The sequence below is a fragment of the Ranitomeya imitator genome, chromosome 1 (assembly GCF_032444005.1).
Source record: "Ranitomeya imitator isolate aRanImi1 chromosome 1, aRanImi1.pri, whole genome shotgun sequence".
Classification (NCBI taxonomy): Eukaryota; Metazoa; Chordata; class Amphibia; order Anura; family Dendrobatidae; genus Ranitomeya; species Ranitomeya imitator.
In genome coordinates, this window is record NC_091282.1 from 840270134 (window position 1) to 840295051 (window position 24918).

At 45.1% G+C, this 24918-nt stretch overlaps 1 protein-coding gene across 1 annotated transcript in view; it reads right to left on the reverse strand.

Annotated features, from left to right (window-relative positions):
• The window catches only part of B4GALT1 (beta-1,4-galactosyltransferase 1), an 83118-nt gene that overhangs the window by 15689 nt on the left and 42511 nt on the right, over positions 1 to 24918 (reverse strand). The window contains exons 3-4 of the mRNA XM_069740755.1: positions 15400 to 15587; positions 13206 to 13328 (exon numbers count right to left, since the gene is read on the reverse strand). Coding sequence (XP_069596856.1) covers positions 13206 to 13328; positions 15400 to 15587 — 311 coding nt within the window. The remainder of the gene's footprint in view (positions 1 to 13205; positions 13329 to 15399; positions 15588 to 24918) is intronic.

The window sequence follows — 24918 nt, forward strand, 5'->3', positions numbered from 1 at the left end:
CCGCCATTTCCGACCACGCATGCGCGGCCGGAACTCTGCCCCCTCCTCCCCGCTCATCACAATGGGCAGCGGATGCGTTGTAAAACTGCATCCGCTGCACATGTTGTGCTAAATTTAGGCCCCGTACCGACGGAAGTGTGAAAGTAGCCTTATACAGCTGTTACGGAGACCAGTGTGAACATTTGCAAGATTTATGATATTTTTAATGCACAGTGAAATAAAAAAAAATAAATAAATTGAAACCGGAATTAAACCAATTTCCACATTGATGACCAGGGCAAATTTTTCAGATCTGGCATGTCACTTTACGTGGAAATAACTCAAGGATGTTTCTACATATCCCGCTGATTCCAAGATAGTGTCTTCGTGACACCATGTATGTATAATGAAACGTTAGGCACTTATGATTTGCATTTATTTATCAAAATATCTAACATTTTATGGGAATTTGACAAAACACCAGCTCACTCTTTCCTTGTCGATTCAAACAATGGGGAAGCCTGAAACCATGCTACTGCGTGGCGTTCAGATTGAGTACTAAAGGAGAAAATGTCAAGCTTCCAGATCAGGCTGAACATTTAAAAATGTGAGTCTTTATTGTACAGTATGTACACCAGAAATAAATTCGTGGATATAATTAAATTTTTTCTTTTTTTTACAGTGTGTGTATTTTTAAAAGCATGACTAAAAGACTTACGTACATTTTCAAGTATCCAAACCGGATCTTGAAACTTGACCTTTTCTCCTTCAGCAGTTAAATAGTATGACAGGATTACAGCAATGGTTTGGATGTGGTGACACAAAGTATATGTATTTTTTTTTAAATTTTATTATTTTATTTTTTTTTTTTTTTACCTAGACCAGGGATCAAACTAAAATGTTCAAGTCCCGTAAAATGCAAATTGCCTCTTCTGAGAAAATGAGGACTTATACTCTATAGCGCCACCTGTTGGAAGTAGCGATCCTACAAGTCACAATCAACTCTTTAACGAGTCGTGCAAACTCGTTAAAGAGTTGATTGTGACTTGTAGGATCGCTACTTCCAACAGGTGGCGCTATAGAGTTTAAGTCCTCTTTTTCTCAGAAGAGGCAATTTGTATATTATATTTTCCAGAGGAGCATTGCACGGTGAATAAGCCTCCTTACCTTGACAAGCCAGAGATGGTAAGTCACTCTCCATAAGGAGAAATGATACCCCTTAGACCCCAAGTCCCGTAAAGGGACCAATACGTGTTGCAGGGTATGAGACCTGTCAGACCCTACATATTGAGGCCCAACAGGCCCCCGGTACTTGCCAGATTCGAAGGTTATTTTGAACAACCATCGGCACATCATAGTTGCATTGCAGTGGAGCAGATGGGCTGAGACACGGAGCCTTCTCTCTCGCACAGCCTAAATACTGTGGTCATTGATGACTGCAACATCTAGATGGTAAATAGCCAGGGGTGGCAGTGTTGGTAAAGCCCTGGCTGTTGCTGCAGAAGTGTGGCTTTCAGTTAAAGGGAACCTGTCACCTGAATTTGGCGGGACTGGTTTTGGGTCATATGGGCGGAGTTTTCGGGTGTTTGATTCACCCTTTCCTTACCCGCTGGCTGCATGCTGGCTGCAATATTGGATTGAAGTTCATTCTCTGTCCTCCGTAGTACACGCCTGCACAAGGCAAGATTGCTTTGCGCAGGCGTGTACTATGGAGGACAGAGAATGAACTTCAATCCAATATTGCAGCCAGCATGCAGCCAGCGGGTAAGGAAAGGGTGAATCAAACACCCGAAAACTCCGCCCATCTGACCCAAAACCAGTCCCGCCAAATTCGGGTGACAGAGTCCCTTTAAGGTACCGTCACATTAAGCGACGCTGCAGCGATATAGACAATGATGCCGATCGCTGCAGCGTCGCTGTTTAGTCGTTGTGTGGTCGCTGGAGAGCTGTCACACAGACAGCTCTCCAGCGACCAATGATGCCGAAGTCCCTGGGTAACCAGGGTAAACATCGGGTTACTAAGCGCAGGGCCGCGCATAGTAACCCGATGTTTACCCTGGTTACCATTGTAAATGTAAAAAAAACCAAAACAAAAACACTACATACTTACATTCCGGTGTCTGTCGCGTCCCCCGGCGTCAGCTTCTCTGCACCGTGTAAGTGCCGGTAGTAAAGCAGAGCGGTGACGTCACCGCTGTGCTCTGCTTTCCGGCCGGCGCTGACACAGTGCAGGGAAGCTGACGCCGGGGGACGCGACAGACACCGGAACGTAAGTATGTAGTGTTTTTTTTTTTTACATTTATAATGGTAACCAGGGTAAATATCGGGTTACTAATTGCGGCCCTGCGCTTAGTAACCCGATGTTTACCCTGGTTACAAGTGAACACATCGCTGGATCTGCGTCACACACGCCGATTCAGCGATGTCAGCGGGTGATCCAGCGACGAAATAAAGTTCTGGCCTTCTAGCTCCGACCAACGATGACACAGCAGGATCCTGATCGCTGCTGTGTGTCAAACACAACGATATCGCTATCCAGGACGCTGCAACGTCACGGATCGCTATCGTTATTGTTCTAAAGTTGCTCAGTGTGAAGGTATCTTTAAGCTGAGTTTACGGTGATTGTGCGGGCATAGGACATGTGCACGGCCCAATCACCTAGATGTACCAGCATATACATTGTTGGGAAGGGGTTAAATCAACTTTGTGAAGGAATAATTACAGACACCAAATAAGACTTGCTTCAACAGTATAGATTTCTAGGAATGTGCAGCTAAGAGGATGGCCCAAGCGTGACACCTGTGGATAGGTGCCAAGTGTCTGATGAGTGGGGGTCTGATTGACCTACTTTGAATGAAGCAGCAGGTGACCATATGCACTGATGCTCTATTTGTACAGCACTTTAAACTACATGTAGGAAAACAGCTGAAAATTTTGGTTAAGAAATAGGCTACTTTCACACTTCCGTCTCTTGTCCTCCGTCGCAATCCGTCGTTATGGGCAAAAAACGGATCCTGCAAATGTGCTTGCAGGATGCGTTTTTTGCCCATACACTTGTATTAGCTACGGATCGCGACGGATCCGTCGTGTTTTGGCGGACGCGACGCACAAAAAAAAAGTTCAATGTAACTTTTTGTGCGACGTGTCTGCCATTTTTGACCGCACATGCGCGGACAAAACTCCGCCGCCTCCTCCCCTGACTGCAGAATGGGCAGCGGATGCGTTGAAAAACTGCATCCGCTGCCCACGTCTTGCAGTTATTTCAGAACGTCCGTCGGTACGTCAACCCGACACATTGCGACGGGCCCGTACCGACAATTGTGAAAGTAGCCTTAGGCTTGTTTATGATAAACACTCAAGGCTGAAAATAATGGCAGCCAAAACTACTGTATACCAGTTAAGTTTATCAATGGAGGGAACATTATGTTGAAATCAGCAGAGCAAACATTTTCACCACTAGGAGACAGAAGAAAAAAAACTTTCTAGCATACACATTTCAAAAGAAGAGTAATTTACAAGTGACCTTTGGATACACCAGATATCTGTCCTTATCAGCCTGAGCAGGTTGTGTTATTACAGAGGCATAACTTCTGCTATAACTGTACCCTTCATCTGGCCAAACAATCCTACTTCACCATCCTCATAACTTCACTAGTCAATCAAAAATTACTTTTTGAAACCTTCCACTCCCCCTAACACCCCCCCAATCACCAAGCTCAGCTTTGGGGATCCGGCCATTTATTTCTTACAAAAAAAAAAACAAGAAAAAAAAACAAAAAAAAAAAACATATCCATCAGGACACTTCTGCCCAATCTCCTCAGTGCCCAAATCCCCTTCCCTGCTGGACTTCAAGTTCACATGCCACCTTTGAGCCTGTTACAGAAGAATGTACCCGGCTACTCACTTCTTCTTGGCCTACAACAGTGACCCTATTCCCTCACATCTCCTGCTGGCTTTCTCAGGTTCTCACCGCTCACCTAATTAAAATATTTAACCTCTCTCTTCCTGTATCTTTCCCTCCTCATTTAAAACATGCCATCATAACCGCTTTACCTAAAAAACATCCCTCTACGAGAACTGCACTGCTAAATACAGACCTGTCTATAATATTCTCATCTCTAAACTCCTGGCACGCTTGGACCACTTCAGTCTAATCGACTATCTCTAAGATCCGTCTCTTGTTGACCCTCTACAATCTGGTTTCTGCTCTTTACACTCTACAGCAGTGTTCCCCAACTCCAGTCCTCAAGAGCCACCAACAGGTCGTGTTTTTAGGATTTCCTTAGCATGGCCCAGGTGATGGAATTGTTGCCTGTCTACACTATGTTCCAAATTATTATGCAGATGACTAGGGTTGAGCGACTTTCTTTTTTAGGATCGAGTCGGGTTTCGCGAAACCCGACTTCGTCAAAAGTCGAGTCGGGTGAAATCAGCTGATTATTGCGAAAAGTCGGGGGCCGACCGAAACACGAAACCCAATGCAAGTCAATGGGGAATCAAAGTCGGCAGTGAGTGGAGGACAGAAAAACACCTACAGTGCCCATTTTAAGGCCAAAAACATCAATTCTTATTTCTTAAGCTTGTCAATCTTAATTTACTTTATAATAATAGTTAGGCATTGAAAACTGGGGGTCATTTGGCTAAAGTTGTGGGAGGGTAGGGCTGGCTCAAGATTTGCGTGTAACCAGGAAACACGGAATACGTCACGGCGGTGGAGCAGGGAGAGGTAAGTATTTCAACTTTCCAAATGCTGTGATCCTGAGCAAGCAGGGGGGGCCCACTAGTTGGCACTGGCACGGGGCCCCTCATAGTACGGTGGTGTGTTTGACGGCGGGTGGCGCCTCCCACTGCCAGAGACACTTTTGCGTACTATGAGGGGCCATGTGCCAGTACCTGCACTTTCATCTGCACCTTCCTCTTTGTCCCCGTGTAAGGTGGTATAGTATGCGGGAAGGGGAACCTGACTTTCAGCAGGGTCAGATTCTGGCTGTGTAGAGTGCAAGGGGAATGTAGTGGTCTGGGTCAATGTACCAGCAGACTCATCTAGCAGTGGCTGGGCAATGGGCAGGATGAGGAGGAAACACAGATATAGGCCCAAAATAAAAAAGTAGGCTAAATTCAGTTCAAAATTGGTAACAGGACTAAACAGGCGGCACAGCTAGGTACTGGGGTGGGCTCCTCTGCTGAGTAGCAGACCGTGGTAGTAGGCGCAAAGTATTTACTGGTCTAAATGGAGGCCAGGGCCCCTGTATATTTTAACTATCATCTATCATTTCAACAAATTTGTATTGGCAGCGCCATTGAAGGATTTAACAGCACAGACTACACAGTGGTGGAGCAGAGAGAGGCAAGTATTGCAAGTAGTACAGCACTATTCGAGCTGGGGGGGGGGGGGGGGGAACACTCTCATGGGCGGCGGTACTGGCACAGGGCCCCTCATATTACGACAGTGTGTCTGATGTTGGTTGTGCACCACCACCGTCAGAGACACTTCATTGTACTATGATGGACCCTGTGCCAGTGCCGTCGCCCAAGAGTGGGCGCACCCACCTGTCCAAGCAAACGGCACTCGCACGGGTGCTAGCGCCAGGTGGTGACCACGGCCCTGTGGGGGGAGTCAGCCCATTTAGGGAGGTATAAAAATGGCCTATGGTGGACATTCAGCAGCTGCAAATGGAGGAATTGGAGAAGTCAGTAAGAGGAGGCCAAAAGCAAGACATTTTTCAGGCAAGCTACGCGTCAGCAGGAGAAGGTGGGGCAAAATAATTTGAAATCCATGATTGGTTCATTTTAATGAAGGTTAGATCATCAACATTCTCGGTAGCCAGACGTGTCCTTTTTTCGGTCAGTATTGAACCAGGGCAAGCGAGCTCCCGTAATGCATATTCTGCCAATTCAGGCCAGGTGTCTATTTTAGATGCCCAGTAATCAAAGAGAAATGACCTGTGAAGGAGAACATCAATAAGGGAGGAAAAGTAGTTGGTAACCATACTGGACAAATGCTGTCCCCTGTCACTTTGAATCGATGCAGCAGTACCTGTCGTGTCAGCGGTCATTGCGAAATCACTCCACAACCTGGTCATAAATCCCCTTTGTCCAACGCCACTTCGGATTTGTGCACCTCTAACACCTCTGCCATGTTGCCCTCTACGGCTCGTGTGAGAACCATCACTGCCGCTGTGTGCTGGGAATGCCTGAACCAAACGGTCTACAAGAGTTGCTTGTTTGGTAGCCAATATTTGCTCAAGGTTCTCATGTGGCATGATATTTTGTAACTTTCCTTTATATCGTGGATCCAGGATGGAGGCCAACCAGTAACCGTCATCGGTCATCATTTTGATAATGCGGGGGTCCCTTTTTAAGATACGCAAGGCATACTCAGCCATGTGGGCCAATGTTCCAGGTGTCAATTCACTGCTTGTGCTGGGTTAAGGAGCACTTTCTTGCAAATCAACATCACTTGTTTCCCACAAAAACCCTGTACCTGACCTTGCAACGCCACCAGTTTCTATTGCTTCCTGAGAAGCATCCTTCTCCCATAAATATTCATCCACATCATACTCCTCTTCATTTGCCACCTCGTCCAGGAGAGTTCCCCAAGCAGACAATGGCTCACTGTCATCAAGGCTTCCCTCCTCCTCGGCTGCAGACGCCAGCTCCTTAATGTGCGTCAAACTTTGCATCAGCAGACGCGTTAGTGGGATGCTCATGCTTATGATGGCGTTGTTTGCACTTACCAGCCGTGTGCATTCCTCAAAACACTGAAGGACTTGACAGAGGTCTTGGAGCTTCGACCACTGCACACCAGACAACTCCATGTCTGCCATCCATCTGCCTGCCCGTGTATGTGTATCCTCCCACAAATTAATCACAGCACGCCTCTGTTCGCACAGCCTCTGAACAATGTGCAGCGTGGAGTTCCACCTTGTTGCAACGTCGATTATTAGGCGGTGCTGGGGAAGATTCAGCGATCGCTGATGGTTGAGCATACTGCTGGAGTGTACGGGCGACCGGCGGATGTGCGAGCAAAGTCTTCACACCTTCAGGAGAAGGGCTGGTAACTCCGGATAATTTTTGAGTTAGCACTGCACCACCAGGTTCAAGGAGTGAGTCAGGCAAGGTATGTGTTTCAGTTCTGAAAGGGCTATGGGAGCCATAAAATTCCTTCCGTTATCACTGACTACCTTGCCTGCCTCAAGATGTACACTGCCCAGCCATGACCGAGTTTGTTGCTGCAAGTACTCGGCTAGTACTTCCGCGGTGTGTCTGTTGTCGCCCAAACACTTCATTTCTAACACAGCCTGCTGACGCTTACCACTAGCTGTTCCATAATGGGACACCTCGTGTGCAACACTGGCAGCTGCGGATGGAGTAGTCGTGCGACTGCGCTCTGTGGACGAGCTTTCGCTTCTGGAGGAGGAGGAGGGGTGGCGAATGCCTACAGCCAACTGTTACCTAGACTGTGGGCTAGGCAGAACTGTCCCACTATGGCTGTCCCCTGTGGACCCTGCATCCACCACATTAACCCAGTATGCCGTGATGGACACGTAACATCCCTGGCCATGCCTACTGGTCCATGCATCTGTTGTGAGGTGCACCTTTCTACTGACTGATTGCCTCAGTGCATGGACAATGCGGTCTTTGACATGCTGGTGGAGGGCTGGGATGGCTTTTCTCGCAAAGAAGTGTCGACTGGGTAGGTCATAGCGTGGTACTGCGTAGGCCATCAGGGCTTTGAAAGCTTTGCTTTCAACCAACCGGTAGGGCATCATCTCTAACGAAATTAGTCTAGCAATGTGGGCGTTCAAACCCTGTGTACGCGGATGAGAACTTTCTTTTCCTAACGAGAGTCTCTTGTAGGGTGAGCTGGACTAGAGAGGTGCATATGGTGGAACTAGCGGTGGTGGACATGGCAGATTGAAAGAGGGTTGGTGATGGTATTATCGATGTTGGCCTACATACAGTGTTTCCTACCAAGAACCTTGTGATTCCCTGACTGCTTTGGCCTTGCGACGATACCTCCACATTTGCTGCTGGTGGTGTCCTAACCGGTGGCCTTACAGGGAGGGAAGCAATGTAGCGTTGCTGACTACCTTCATTCTGAGCAGGTGCACCAACGGTACGGGACGTTTAGTAGTTAGTCCAGGCTTGCAAGTGCATGCTGGTTAAATGTCTAAGCATGCACGTTGTATTTACATTTTGAAGATTCTTCCCTCTGCTAAAGGTCTTTGAGCATTTCTTACAGATAACTTTGCACTGATCATTCGGATCTGGGTTAAAAAATTCCCACACTGCACTCTTCCTACTATGGAATACCTTTTCAGGCACTGCGTGCTGTGCTAGTTTCACCGGATGGCCACGCTGTCGTAAAATGGTTTTTGGTTTTGACAAACGTTTTTGGCCTGATACGAGCTGCTGCGGATCATCCTCCTCCGGTTCAGAGCTACTGGCAGCAGCACCCTCGTCCCCCAATGGCTGCCAATCTGGGTCAATAACTGGGTCATCTATCACCTCCTCTTCAATGTCATGTGCACCTTCCTCAGTGTCACCGTGTAAGATACTATAGCGTTTGGGACGGGGCACCATAGTCTCATCAGGGTCAGATTCTGGCTCAGTACACTGCGAGGGCAATGTAGTGATCTGAGTCAATGGAACAGCATTATAATCTAGCTGTGGCTGTGCATCAGTGCACTCCATGTCCGATTCATCTTGTAATGAGCAGTTAACAATTTCCCGTTCTAACCCAGGCACGGTATGTGTAAAGAGCTCCATGGAGTAACCTGTAGTGTCGCCTGACACATCCTTCACTTTTGGTTTGGGTGAAGGACACAAGGAAATGTCTTGTTCCTGACCGGGAGCATCCACTGACGACTTGTTGCTTTTATATTTGGAACTTTCTGAAGAGGAGGCGAAAGAACTAGAGGCTGAGTCAGCAAGGAAAGCCAAAACTTTTTCCTGCTGCTCCGGCTTTAAAAGCCGTTTTCCTACTCCCAGATAAGGGAGCATTCGAGGCCTTGTGTAGCCAGACGATGACGCTGTCAGTACCAGCTGGCAACCACCACCCATGGCCTCTTCCACCTGACTTCCTCATTTTTTGGAAAATCTAACCAAAATAACAACCGTTATATGGTACTGTAAAACAAGGTAGAAGGTGTATATAAACGTGTTGAGATTTTAAATCTCCCTTTTTTTTGGGAGACTGAACAAAAAAAATCAGGACCTGTGCAAAAAACACCACAATGTAAGTGGCTGAAAGTGGCTGGCTGATATATGACAAACTAACAGGACAGAAGCATATCCACTTTGTGAGATTTTGAATCTCCCTTTTTTAGGGGGGGGAGACTGAACCACTACTTCGGCCCAGTGTATATAACAACGTTATCTAAGTGGCAGAAAGTGGCTGGAAGATATATGAAAAATACAAGGACTGTAGTACAAATTCAATCTCCCTACAATGATCTCAGGAAAAGTATAGCAGCAATAAATAAAGGACTGCAGCACACAAAAGCGTGGACAAATAAACAAGATAACTGTGCAGAAAGGAGCAACAGGATTTTTGCTTTTAAAAAAGCAGTTGGTTTGCACAGCGGCGTGCAAACAGCAATGCAGCTATCAGGGAGCCTTATAAGGCAGCCTAAGAAGCTACAGAGCTGATACACAAAAATATAGCCAACACTGTCCCTGCAAACAAATGGTGGTGTTGGTCAGTGGAAATCGCTACAGCACAAGCAGTTTCGGGGTTAATCTTCCCTCCCTAACTATATCCCTTCATCTGATGCAGCTGCGGCAACCTCTCCCTATGCTACGATCGGCAGAAGTAAGATGGCGGTCGGCGTGCACGCCCCTTTATAGCCCCTGTGATGCCGCAGAAAGCAAGCCAATCACTGTCATGCCCTTCTCTAAGATGGTGGGGACCGAGACCTATGTCATCACGCTGCCCACACTCTGCGTCCTCCTTCATTGGCAGAAAAATGCGCTGAAAGCGACTTTGGCGCGAAGATTGCCGACCTCATGGCCGATCCCACACTAGGATCGGGTCGGGTTTCATGAGACCTGACTTTGCAGAAAGTCGGCGATTTTTTAATTTGTCCGATCCGTTTCGCTCAACCCTACAGATGACCTTTTTCTCGGATTTTCCTAAATGGTCGGTGCAAATGACAGTCAGTCTAATAAAAGTCATCACCCATTAGAGTATACATCAAATTTTATTGAAGAAACCTCCCAATGATAACAGTATAATCTCCAAAATGAATAAAAACTCAAAATGCACCGTTCCAAATTATTAGGCATAGTAGAATTTCTAAACATTTGATATGTTTTAAAGAACTGAAAATGCTCATTTGTGGAATTTGCAGCATTAGGAGGACATTCACTGAACAAAAAAAAGCTATTTAACTCCAAAACATCCCAACAGGCCAAGTTACATTACATAGGACCCCTTCTTTGATATCACCTTCACAATTCTTGCATTCTTGAGTTTTTGGAGAGTTTCTGCTTGTACGTCTTTGCATGAAGTCAGAATAGTTTCCCAGAGCTGCTGTTTTGATGTGAATTGCCTCCCACCCTCATAGATCTTGTGCTGGATGATACTCCAAAGGTTTTCTATAGGGTTGAGGTCAGGGGAAGATGGTAGCCACACCATGAGTTTATCTCCTTTTATGCCCATAGCAGCCAATGACTCAGAGGTATTATTTGCAGCATGAGATGGGGCATTGTCATGCATGAAGATGATTTTGCTCCTGAAGGCACGTTTCTGCTTTTTAGACCATGGAAGAAAGTTGTCAGTCAGAAACGCCATTTACTTTACAGAGGTCATTTTCACATCTTCAGGAACCAGGGCCCCACCAGCCGGTTCCCCATGATTCCGGCCCAAAACATGATTTCTCCACCTCCTTGCTGACGTCGCAGCCTTGTTGGGACATGGTGGCCATCCACCAACCATCCACTACTCCATCCATCTGGACCATCCAGGGTTGCTCGACACTCATCAGTAAACAAGACTGTTTGAAAATTAGTCTTCATGTATGTCTGGGCCCACTGCAACCGTTTCTGCTTGTGAACACTGTTTAGGGGTGGCTGAATAGTAGGGTTATGCACCACAGCAAGCCTTTGAAGGATCCTACACCTTGAGGTTCGAGGGACTCCAGAGGCACCAGCAGCTTCAAATAACTGTTTGCTGCTTTGTAATGGTATTTTGGCAGCTGCTCTCTTAAGGCCCCTTCACATTTAGCGACGCTGCAGCGATACCGACAACGATCCGGATCGCTGCAGCGTCGCTGTTTGGTCGCTGGAGAGCTGTCACACAGACCGCTCTCCAGCGACCAACGATGCCGGTAACCAGGGTAAACATCGGGTAACTAAGCGCAGGGCCGCGCTTAGTAACCCGATGTTTACCCTGGTTACCATCCTAAAAGTAAAAAAAAACAAACACTAGATACTTACCTACCGCTGTCTGTCCTCCAGCGCTGCGCTCTGCTTCTCTGCTCTCCTCCTGTACTGTCTGGGAGCCGGAAAGCAGAGCGGTGACGTCACCGCTCTGCTTTCCGGCTCACAGCCAGTACAGGAGGAGTGCAGAGCACAGTGCTGGAGGACAGACAGCGTTAGGTAAGTATCTAGTGTTTGTTTTTTTTTTTACTTTTAGCATGGTAACCAGGGTAAACATCGGGTTACTAAGGGCGGCCCTGCGCTTAGTTACCCGATGTTTACCCTGGTTACCAGTGAAGACATCGCTGGATCGGTGTCACACACCGATCCAGCGATGTCTCCAGGGAGTCCAGCGACAAAATAAAGTTCTGGACTTTATTCAGCGACCAACGATCTCCCAGCAGGGGCCTGATCGTTGGTCGCTGTCACACATAACGATTTCATTAACGATATCGTTGCTACGTCACAAATAGCAACGATATCGTTAACAATATCGTTATGTGTGAAGGTACCTTTAATCCAATGAATTTGTCTGGCAGAAACCTTCCCCATTATGCCTTTATCTGCATGAACTCTGTCTGTGCTGTTTCAGTCACAAATCTCTTCACAGTATGATGATCACAAAAGGCATTGCAATATTTAACGCTTTTCAGCAGCAGAGAGATCCTTTTTATTTCTCATATTGCTTGAAACCTTTGGCCTGCTTAATAATGTGGATCATCATTTTTGAATAGTTTTCCTTTAATTAGAATCACCTGGAAAACTAATTATCACGTGTTTAAGATTAATTTCAGTGATCTATTGAGCCTTGAGACACAATACCATCCACGAGTTTATTTGAAAAACAAAACAATTAAATCTCTATGACACTTAAATCCAATTTGCATAATAATTTGGAACACAGTGTAGATTATGGAGTTCTCACCTGGGCATTACTAAGGAAATCCTGAAAACATGACCCGTTGGTGGCTCTTGAGGACCGAACTTGGGCAACACTGCTCTACAGAAACTGCCCTCACGAAAGTCTCCATAACTATTAACAGCTAAATCCAATGGCCACTATTCTCTGCTATTTCTCCTGGATCTCCTGTGTTCTGACACACATCCAGGTGAAATGGGAGTAGGAATGTTCTCCTCTCAAACAGGCCTGGTCCCACCCTCTGCAAAATTGATAGTTACTCCCCTGGATGCTGGCACGCATGCCCACAGAGAGCTTTGAGCACCCCTTCTGGGACATGTGCATCGGCTCACCACCACTGGTCTAGATGTTCATATCGAGGGCTTTATGCAGGACAAAGGGGCAGCAAACGATAGCTGTCGATCTGGGGACGCTTTGTTTGGCAGCTCTCTCTCCCCCAACTCCTCCATACACAGGAGTGCTCGCTCTACCATGTGCTACTACGTTTTCTACAAGCGGTGCTGCTAGACATCTCTGGTGGCCGGTTCTTGATGAAAAAAACAATAGGTAGATTGAAGTCACAGACTATCGCCCGAGTTTTTTGTTTTTTTTGGGGGGCGGATTCCGTCCAATTTAAATTAATGTGTATGGGAGCTTTAACATATTGATGACCAATCTATACGATCGACCAGCAAAAGCTATCCATAGGATAGGCCATCAATGGAATCTGTTGCATCAGCGGCTGAATGTAAATAATGTATGGCGCTGGTACAGAACCACACCTTACATGGTTTAGTGGCAGCTTCAGGACAACTTCTTACATTTTTAGACAGGACATTTATTGCCTTCAATTAGTTCGCTACATAAAACAAAGAAAAAAATAATTCACACACAATTAACTACCTATTGTATATGTCATCATCTTCTCCACCCCATCCCCAGTAATTGTTGGGAAATCCATTGATTTTCTCAAATTGTTCTTTGCTTAGGGCAGATACACCTCCAAAATACTGTTTGTATGGTAACCTGGAATAAAAAAGAAAAAGAAAAATGAAAATATTAACTTTATAACACAACATTTGTTATCAGCCTCCAGAATATACCTTACAGCGAGAGAAGCAGGAAATCTGCATCAAATGGAGCCTAAAGCCCTACCCACATAAAACAGGTTTTTTCCCCTTCTCTTCTGAATTCCATAGATTTTAGCCTTTTAGCTTCCTGGCCACATAGCCGAGTGACGTCTTTTCTGTGTGCAGGGCAAGTTGTCTTTTCTCAGGGACACCATTTTGGAAAACACTTTATTAACATGCCTCTTACCATCTATGAGGCGTATACGTATGGCTGACCTATGGACCTACTAGGCTCCCGGCCACTATAACCTACTAGCATTGGGAAACTGACGTTTTGATTCTGTTTTCTTTGGACTCCATTAATAGTTTTAAGAAACTCCATCAAAACAGCAACATTGGGTGTTACAATTGTCTTCACTGATCGCAGCAGTTACTTTGGTGGTACATCCAAATATCCAGACCCCTTAATGACTAGTGAGAGATATATTTGTTGCTGGGCAATGTCCAATTCTGCTTAGCACCAGAAATACCCATCAGTGGGTTGCTACAGGTACTAAATACAGCAAAGCTGCATTTCCACAGGAAGGTGATTGAAGGGAATCTGACAGCATGTTTTGCTTTGTAATCAGAGAGCAGCATGATGTAGGGGATGAGATCCTTGTTCCGGTGATCCATCACATACTGGGCTGTGTGTTGTCTCTCCAATAAAATCAATGTTTTATCAGCAGGAGATTATCACTATAGGACTAGGCATCTCATTCCCCTTAGTCAACTGTTATGTGCAACCCTGCCCCACCACAGACTAGAAGTTTTCTGTCAGTGTACACAGAAAGTTGCCAGACAGTGGTGTGAGCGGGTTAAACAGGGCTCACTCAGAATTTGGGCACGACTAGATCTTAAGCAGAGAAAACAGTGATAGTATCAAAATGACAGAATTCAGACCAGCAAGTGATATTTCTGGAATCAGGCTCTCTGCCCCTAGATCATGCTGTTCTCAGGTTGCATAGCAAACACTTGCTGACAGATTCCCTTTAAGCTATTAGGGTTGTTTATCTTTGCATATCCCAAAAGAGAACATGTTCTTCTGACCTTTTTTCCCCCCCTGCATGATGCCTTTTGCTTATGATTGGTCAACGTCATGCAGGAGCAAAAGTACACGCCCCCAGAGAAGAATCTCTGGTAACGCCCAGTTGGTTTTATAAATAATTAATCTAATCTTTACAAGCTAATATTTCTGCAATAGATTCTACGCTTTACTTCTGCTCTGAAGCCACCATTCCATTATGTAGCCAGTTTACACATGCTAAAAGTGGTGAAAGGCCCTGTTTAACAGCAGCTCTGGTAAAAGAAAACAATGACTTTCCCTAGATCTTTGTAAAGCACATCTTTAGAGGGAACCTGTCACCCCAAAAATCGATGGTGAGGTAAGCTCACCGTCATCAGGGGCTTATCTATAGCATTCTGTAATGTTGTAGATAAGCCCCCGATGTAACCTGAAAGAGGAGAAAAAGAGGTTAGATTATACTCACCCAGGGGAGGTCCCGCTGCGGTCTGGTCAAATGGGTGTCTCAGGTCCACTCCGGCGCCTCCCATCTTCATTCCATGATGTCCTCTTCTGGTCTTCACGCCGCGACTCCGGCGCACTTTGTCTGCCCTGTTGAGGGCAGAGCAAAGTACTGCAGTGCGCAGGCGCTGGGCCTCTCTGACCTTTCCGGCGCACTGCAGTACTTTCCTCTGCCCTCAACAGGGCAGACAAAGTACGCCTGCGCCGGAGCCGCGGCTGAAGACCAGAAGAGGACGTCATGGAATGAAGATGGGAGGCGCTGTTCCGGACCTGACACACCCATCGGAGCAGGACCGCCCCTGAGTATAATCTAACCTCTTTCTCCTCTTTCAGGTAACATCGGGGGCTTATCTACAGCATTACAGAATGCTGTAGATAAGCCCCTGATGACGGTGAGCTTACCTCACCATTGATTTTGGAGGTGACAGGTTCCCTTTAAACTAAATAACAGATGATCCCTTACCCAAAGCCAAATTTATCCATAGATACAGACAAGTGTCTGGGTTGGCTGTAACATTTGTAGATGTTCCGGTCATCCATAGGGATCAGGTCAACATCGCTGAATACAAAGCAGTTATAATCATATTCTTTCAAAGCTTCCATATAGCCAACATTGAGCAATTTAGCACGGTTAAATGTTGTATCTCCAGCCTTGAAGAGTGAGGGAAAGAAAAACAAACAAAAAGAAAAGTTATTTAGGTAACATGATTTACGGTGTTTTGTTAAAGTGGACTGCATACGTTATTAAATGGATCTCTAGACTTGTTGAGGCTGAAAACCCTTCTAGAAAATGCTCATTTTAGCAACAGGCATAGAGATTTAGAGCTGAACTCAAAGTGCTAAAATTTTAATATCACTAAAGAAACATTTTCAAAAAGGATTAAACAGCCATTCTGACATGGATTTTCAAAGTAAGTACACCAGTCTCGCCCGGCACAATATACATTTAATAATGTACGCCGTCAGTAGTCATTGTCAAAATAAGCTGTTAACAATTGACTTGATGTTTTTCTATGCCTATGCTCTCATATTTGGATTTTAGGTTTACAGCTCATTGCTGTCTAGGGGGAGCACTTGCCAAAACACGAGCAGGGCTTACAAGCTCTTTCCTACTCTTCGCTGCATTAATCCCCGCCGCTGTTAGGGCTTATTCTTGGCTTCTTTGGATTTTCAAAGTAAGTACACCGGTCTGATCAGATAGATTAGATCTATTTCATTTAATGTATGCCTAATAGTGTCCATAAGCAGTATTTGATATATCTGGCTTCTTTTTTCAACCACATGTATACATAAAAGACCTAATAAACATTTATCCTAGCCGGACATAGGTGTTTCAGTTCTCATTTGTGCAATTACACCTGCCAGAAGCATATGAACCATCTGCCATGTGGTATGGGCAAGATTGAGCAATCACTATCTAGGCTTCAGCAGGGTGTGGACGCCCTATAAAGAAGACAGTCATTTCCTGACACATTCATTTATTTATTTATAAGAGCGTAAGACACTAAGAGTAAAAGTAAAGAGAAATCCATGAACCTGTGCCATTAGCTCAGGGATTAGAGGATGCAGAGCAAAGCCTGGGATAGTGGTGCACTGGATTACAGCAATTACGTGCCAATTATACATGGTACAGGGCGCCAATTATTAGCAGTTCTGCCGAGGCCTCAGGCAGGTAGGATCCTTACCAAGAATGTGCGCTGAACAGTCCGGCTCAACACGGCCTTCTGCGCCACCATTAGATATTCATAGCTCCAAGAAAACTGGCACAGGACCATGGTACAAATAATTAGGCATTTTTCAAGAACGGATATGCCTAAACTGGGAGCCTTCTCCTGGAGATCAGTCTCGGCAATGCACGCCTGCTTTCTAACCCGTGATGAGGTCATAGAACAACATAAGGCATTTCCCTATACGCATCCCAAGAGATAAAAGGGCAGGTTTCTACAGGAACACATTCCTTGGAGAGCACTTACAAGTCTGTTACAAAGGCTGCTTTTGTTTCGGGCTAATCTTCTCTCTAGCCAGTAATGACTTACATGGCTACAGGTGATGTACAGCTAGAAAAGTGCAACGCAGCCACTTCACACAACTTATGTCACAGACAAGAAGATCTCCATTGTTGCACTGGACAATGGCAATAAAAGGTCTCATGCAGATGGAGAAGAACATAATATTGCAGCTGGGGAAATACGATATGCATGCTCCCCATTATTTGTACACACAGTAATGGAAGGCATTTAAACAACATCCAGATTATATCTAATCTTTCTCCGTTCATGGTTAGTGGTTGGGTGAAGCCATTTACTGTCAATCTACTGTGTTTTCTCTTTTTAAATCATAATGACAACCCAAAACATCCAAATGACTGATCAAAAGTTTACATACCCCATTTCTTAATACTGTGTATTGCCCCCTCTAACATCAATGACAGCTTGAAGTCTTTTGTGGTAGTTGTGGATGAGGTTTTTTATTTTCTCAAATGGTAAAAAGCCTCCAGTTCCTGTAAATTTCTGGGCTGTGTAGCATGAACTGTGCGCTTGAGATCTCCCCAGAGTGGCTCAATGATATTGAGGCCAGGAGACTGAGATGGCCACTCCAGAACCTTCACTTTGTTCTGCTGTAGCCAATGACAGGTCGACTTGGCCTTGTGTTTTGGATCATTGTCATGTTGGAACGTCAAGGTACGTCCCCCACCCGCAAATTTGTCTCCAGTATTTGCAGACAACGTGCTGCATTCATTTCCCCTCCAACTTTGACCAAGTTTCCTGTGCATTTGTAGCTCACACATCCCCAAAAGATCAGTGATCCACCTCTGTGCTTTACAGAAGGAATGGTGTTCCATTCAGCATACGCCTTGTTGGCTTTCTTCTGGTGACTCGACCATGCAGCCCATTTTTCTTCAAATGCCTCCTTATTGTGCAACCGCTAGTTTTCAGATAGTCCTGTAGTTCAGCTGATGTTATTTGTGGGTTTTTCTTTGCATCCCGAACAATTTTCCTGGCAGTTGTGGATGACATTTTTGTTGGTCTACCTGACCGTGGTTTGACTTTAACAGAGTCAGATTTTCCATTTGTTAATCACAGTTTGAACACTGCAGACTGGCATTATCAATTCCTTGTATCTCTTTGTATCCCTTTCCTGTTTTACACAGTTCAATTAACTTTTCCTGTAGCAGTTCTTTTGTTTTCCCCCATGCTTTACCCATGACAATACAGAAATGTCAGTGGCTGGATGAAAGATTCAAGAGTCTGTCTGGATCCCAGAAACTCACTCAGCTTTTATGCACACACACTGATTACAAGCAAACAGGTCACAGGTGAGGATGTTATCTTTAGTAGCCATTCAAACCCATTTGTGTCAACCTCTGTGCATGTTATCAGGCCAACATCACCAGGGTATGTGAACGTTTGATCAGGGTCATTTGGATGTTTTGGGTTGTCATGATTTAAAAAGAGAAAACACAGTAGTACGACAATAAATAGCTTCACCTAACCACTAACCATGAGTACATACACACACACACACACACACTGGTCAAGGGAACATATACCATAGGATCAGCTGGTTTCTCATACACTTAGAAATGACAGGCAGCTTTAATTTCTTTCATCTGTACCATTGTGCTGACGCTCGTCTTGCAGGTGGGTACAGGACAGCGTGAAACCCCCACTTTATAGCTGAGCTCTTCAGTGTCTCCTGGTTGATTATCTACAGACAGAAAGAGCAGAAGGGAAAGAGGGAAGAAAGATAGGGAAAATACAGATGAGGAAAGTCAGTGCAGCAAAGGAAAAACAGAACAGCAAAAAGCCTCTCCCCTCCGAGTACATGACACGTCAGCAGTGAACGACCCATCATATGAGGAAGCAGCAGAAATAACTGGCTCCTTCAGGCAAATGGAGGTTTCTGAATGATTCTGTATAGCGGCCTCACATACAGTGTCCTGACATCTTCTCCATAGCAAGCAGCGGCTGCCCGCACAGAACAGAACTACATGCAAAGTGCCGATGCACGTATTATGGCACCAGAAGGGTAATTCTCCTCCCAGAAAGTAAAAGCATATGGCCAGGAGGTCATTCCTTTCTGATGTCTAGGATGGAGGGATGAATTTTGCGATGAACCCCATTACAGCAATTGGCCAGTGTGCCGCCATGCAGGGAAATATGAAGCGGATGCAGTGCGGAGCAATGCTGCAGTTCCCTGGACATGCAATAACCCGACAATATTCATTTCTCCATCTTATCGCAATAGAGTTCTAGAAGAATAAAATATTTAAAGCAATACGCCAGCGTTTCTCCGCCAAAGTGGCATCATTGATGTCTGGTAATATACCTAGCAGCTGCCGTCTTCCGCTGTTCCCAGTGCCGTCTTGTGACTGGATGGAAGTCCGAGGTAGAGATGACAAGCGCTCAATGTAAGTCTATGACAGCCTGGTTCTGGTTCGCAGATTTATGGCTCAGAGCAAACAATGGAGCGATCTGGCAGGTCACAACCAGCATAAGAGGACCAGAGTGGCCCCGAGAACAGAAGAAGACGGTGACTGGTGAGAATAGGACTACAGGCAGGGAACTTACATTACTGATCCCACTCCAGAGGGGAAATTAAGAAACAAAAACACACAATGCAGGAGTAGCGCATTTTTTGTTAGAAGAGCACTTTTGGGGCGGGATGTCAGATCACGGCTGATAAGGCTACATTCCTACATCTGTCCTAGAGCGGGTTTTCATTGGGTTTCATAGATCCATACACAGTGAAGTTTTAAAGATGGGTCCATTCTCCTGTCAAACTCGCAGCATGTCCTACTCATCAGTTTTGTGGATCTGATTATTGACTAAGGAGATTTGTGAGACCCAGATGAAGCTAGGAAGACGGACTTTGTACTTCAGAGCTCCATCTATGCTAAAATTGATACATTGAACTTTTTTTTTTGTATCGAAGCATTCTTGACAGATAGTCTTCCCTTTCACTGAAGCAGGTAGACTAAAACAAAAAAACTGATACATCAAGGCAGTAACTAAAATGACATCAGAAAGACTACAGTAAAACAGTAAAAAAGAATAAACAAGAAACAGTAAAAGAAAGAAGTAAAAGTAAAAGAAACAGTAAAAAATATAAGGGTCAGTTCTTGGCTGGTAACACTCCCACAGATGTGCGACTCGGCTACACGGCTGTAACGCAGGCCACGTGGCCAAAGATCACTGTAGGTCGCTGCAATATTGTGTCACTGACATGCTTGTTCTGGTACTTTGTGGTTTGTCCACCATCCCTCCATTTGTGGCTCCTTTACTTTCTGAATGAAGGGAGCCAATCAATGTGCCCCCGTGTGACTGCCAGGGTAAAAAGGAGCAGTGAGGCTCCGTTATTGGGTTAAAGGTCATCTTGACAGCGTTGCAGCCAATCACAGAGCTCAGGAGCCCTGGCTGTGCAGATGGGATGACCTGCTGAGCTCATCGGTTGGCTGCAGCGTTGCAGATAGGGGGTCAACACTGCAGACAACACTGTCAAAAAGTTTTTTCTTATATCTAATCTGTATCTTCTCCCTTTAAGTTATATTCCATTGCTTCTCGCGTTTCCGTGTGCAAATGAGACTAATGATGATCTCTCTACACTGTGACAGCCCTTCAGATATTTGTAGGCAGCTATTAAGTCTCCTCTTAGCCTTCTTTTGTGCAAGCTAAACATTCCCAGATCCTGTAACCGTTCCTCATAGGACATACTTTCCAGACCACTCACCATCCTGGTAGCTCTTCTCTGCTTGCTCTAGTTTTTCAATGTCTTTTTGAAAATGTGGTGCCCAGAACTGGACACAGAGACGTGGGATGTATAAGGCATGAGGAATCCATTCTTAAAAGATGTGGTAGAAAAACAAGTACGGTAATCGTAAGGACTGTATTAGGATTGCTGGATGACTAGGTTAGAGGATCTCCATAATGGCAAGATTTGTAGTTCTTTACGTCTCAAAGGCCGACTATTTACTATTCATCTAATTTTTTTTACTTTTATTTAAAGTTTTTAGGCCTCCTATAAAAAATAAAACTCCACAAATTCCAGCAAATCTAATATTGAAGTCCTTGGTGTAGTCAGCTTGAAAACCATAAAAATAAAACAGATAAGATGGAACACTTTTCCTTTAAACCGATGTAGGGTAGGTCACCCATATCTTATGCTTCCACCCCTCTTTGATAGGTAGAAATAAAAAATAAAAAAAGCGTGCCATATGCAGCACCAGGTCTCTGCAAAAGATATGGACCCAACTGAAGTCAAGCACCTGGGTGGCCACATAATGCTTTGTAGTAAATCCTACACGGACATCAGAAAAAGCAGACTGTGAAAGGCACCACATCTTAAGAATATGAGAAATTCACAAATCCAGGAAATTTCTGTCCCACCGTGTTGTACAATGTATATTCTGCGGTAAACAAATTTTAGAACTGCACCATTTCAAGAACGGAAAATACGTTTTCAGATGAAACAATATTATCTGTTCATAAGCCTTTGAGCAGGGTCAAAAGAGCACAAGTGTAATTATCAGGAATGATAAAGTAAAAAGCAGAGATATGCGGCAACGCCATAGTCTTAAAGGAACACTAACCGGTAGAAAGAAAAAAATAAAAAAAAACTGAACACTTCCTCTAGGTTTAGGTTTCTTTCAGTCCTAATTAATGCGGTTAATCTTTGAGTTTACGGACTGACCTTTATGATATGCTCATTTGAACCTATTAAAAAAAATATAATATAATAATATTTATTAGAACTTCATTTTTTGGGGATTTTTCTCACTTAGTGTGCAGTCAATATAAAATCTGATTTTTACAGCAGCAGCTATTAAAGGGAACCTGTCACCCCCAAAATCGAAGATGAGCTAAGCCCACCAGCATCAGGGGCCTATCTACAACATTCTGGAATGCTGTAGATAAGCCCCCGATGTATCCTGAAAGATGAGAAAATAGGTTAGATTATACTCACCCAGGGGCGGTCCTGCTGCGGTCCGATCCAATGGGCATCGCGGTCCGGTCCGGGGCCTCCCATCTTCTTACGATGACGTCCTCTTCTTGTCTTCACGCTGCGGCTCCGGCGCATTTTGTCTGCCCTGTTGAGGGCAGAACAAAGTACTGCAGTGCACAGGCGTCAGGCCTCTGACCTTTCCCAGCGCCTGCGCACTGCAGTACTTTGCTCTGCCCTCAACAGGGCAGACAAAATGCGCCAGAGCCGCGGCGTGAAAACAAGAAGAGGACGCCATCGTAAGAAGATGGGTTGCCCCAGACCGGACCGCGATGCCCATCGGATCGGACCGCAGCGGGACCTCCACTGGGTGAGTATAATATAACCTTTATTTCTCATCTTTACATCGATACAGAATGCTGTAGATAAGCCCCTGATGCCGGTGGGCTTAGCTCATCTTCGATTTTGGGGGAGACAGGTTCCCTTTAAGCCTTTAGAAGACCATTTAGTTTTCCATGTCACAAAATTGCAATCTATCCGTAGGCAATCATAGAAAGAGCTGCAATTAGGCTCAAATTAGTGCGTTTCTGTGGCGCACATCAGTGTGGCACACGTGTGCCGCCCGTGTGCCCACTGGGTACCACACGCACCATGCTGGGTACCACACGCACCAGCATCTGGTGCTGAAGCCGCCATTGATATCTTCTCGTGTTTAAAATAAAGCTCCATGTCACCACCCCCCTCCCACCACCTGTGCGCCAGCCCTCTGTTCTTAAAATTCTCACTCGGCTCCCTGCTGCTTCCTGTCCTGGCCGCACCTTCTACTGTATGCGGTCACGTGGGGCCGCTCATTTACAATAATGAATATGCGGCTCCACACCTATGGGAGGTGGAGCCGCATATTCATGACTGTAATCGGCGGCCCCACGTGACCGCACATACAGTAGAAGGTGCGGCCAGGACAGGAAGCAGCGCCAGTGAAGGAGCGAGCCGGGTGAGTATTTTAAGAACAGCGGGGGGCGCACATGGGGTGGGAGGGGGGTGGTGACATGGAGCTTTATTTTAAACACGAGAAACAAAAAAAAAAGGAATATTCCTATCTTCTCTACAGCAAACGCTGCTGCAGAGAAGATATCAATGGCGGCTTCAGCACCAGTGGGGGGGGGGGGGGGGTTGGGGGACAGCGCTTACTGTAGCGCTGTCTCTTGCACGGCACATGGACAACGTCCGTGTGCGGTACGTGTTTTACATGGACCCATTGACTTTAATGGGTCCGTGTAATCTGTGCTCTCCCACGAACACTGACATGTCTCAGTGTTTGGCACACGGAGACACAGTCCGCAAAAAATCAATGACATCTGCACAGATGCATTGATTTTAATGTGTCTATGTGTGTCAGTGGCTCCGGTACGTGAGGAAACTGTCACCTCACGTACCGGAGCCACTGACGTGTGAAACCGGCCTAACACAGAGAGTAAGCATAATAAAAAAATATATCTATCCATCAACTTCTCAATCACAATATGCCTCCACCAGAAGAAGGCATTAGCGCCGAAACGCGCGTCGGGGTGAGGCAGTCACATCCATTATTGGTAATATCAACATATATGTCACTTTATATAAGTATTGATCTATACTCTATTCTGTTTCACTATGCTATTAAGGATTGTCAGATCAATTCTATTTTGTCTACATTTACTAATTGTGATACTTACATTGCTTGCTTTTTTTTTTTTAGATCATGTAATCATGTCTTTCTAATCCAGAATATTGTGATTCACGTCCAGGACTTTGAACTGACGATAGAGTCATGTAAATTATAAGATTGTTGACAATTTTTAACTAGTAATCGTATATTGCAAATTTTTGTGGAGCGTGTCAATTTTTTTTTGTTCCAGAAATGGCACTGGAAGTTGTCTAAACACCCCCTCAAGAAATACTTTACCAAAGACGTTGCTAGGAATTGATTACAGTACCCGTTTTAACGGGACCTTAACAAAGCACACACATCTCCTAAGCCAAGTCATGCAATGACAGTCTATGTGCTTCCAGACCCTAGCGCCATGCTTGCTTGTAGAAAATCTGCTGTATATTACAGTAACAGTATTTTGGATGGATCACTTACACGCTGGGTAAAGGGACTAGCACTACACATCTGAAACCTGCACTGTATGAATTTATGCGGAGGATCTGGCAATGCAAAAGGGTGAAACGTGCAGTCAATTCACATCCCCAGCAGTGTTATTTGCCACTACGGAGGGGAAAAGGAGCAGCGAAAATGTACCCAAGGAGTACCAACTTTTTTTTATGTCAGGCAATCAACTGACTGAAGCCCATTGTTCTCCTGCAGGATTTTGCTTCCACTGTGAGGGAACAAATTAAGTCATGTCTAACATCTGGTTTTTAAATTGCTGACAATTAAAAGCATACATTCAAGCTAATTATTTTAACAGTCTGACATAAGAGGGAGTACAACAAGGTAAAGTGTACTGCAGCGTTCATTTTCTTCCTGCAACTCTATGGACAAAAAGTATTTTACCTTGGACAACCCCTTTAAGCATCTACTGGCCTGTGATATTGGGGCAGCACAGTAGTGCAGATTGGACTATATGAGGTCATATTTAATGCGATCTTGGGAAGATACACTATGTATAATTACACAAAGCTGCTGGGCTGGCGGCCATTGAAGAAGCCTCCGTGACAATTCTATATGGGCATGTAGGTCATGGGAAGCTGAATAAAACTATACCTTGATAACTGTAATTGGATGCCTTATTCCACAAAAATCCACATTTTTCGTAATCTGTAGATGAGCTGTTAAGATCTTTGGGCTGCACACATCTGAACGAGAATCGACCTCCAGAGCTTATTTTAAATAAAAGGGGGCGTTACCAGACTGACAGTCTGCTCTCCTGAGCTATAGGTCGCACACTGGTAGTGCCCCATTTCCCTTATAGTAAGCTTTGGAGGCAGATTCTCGGGGAGATCTATGTCCGGCCCATAGATCTTAACAGCTTATATACAAATTAACAAAAATGTGGAT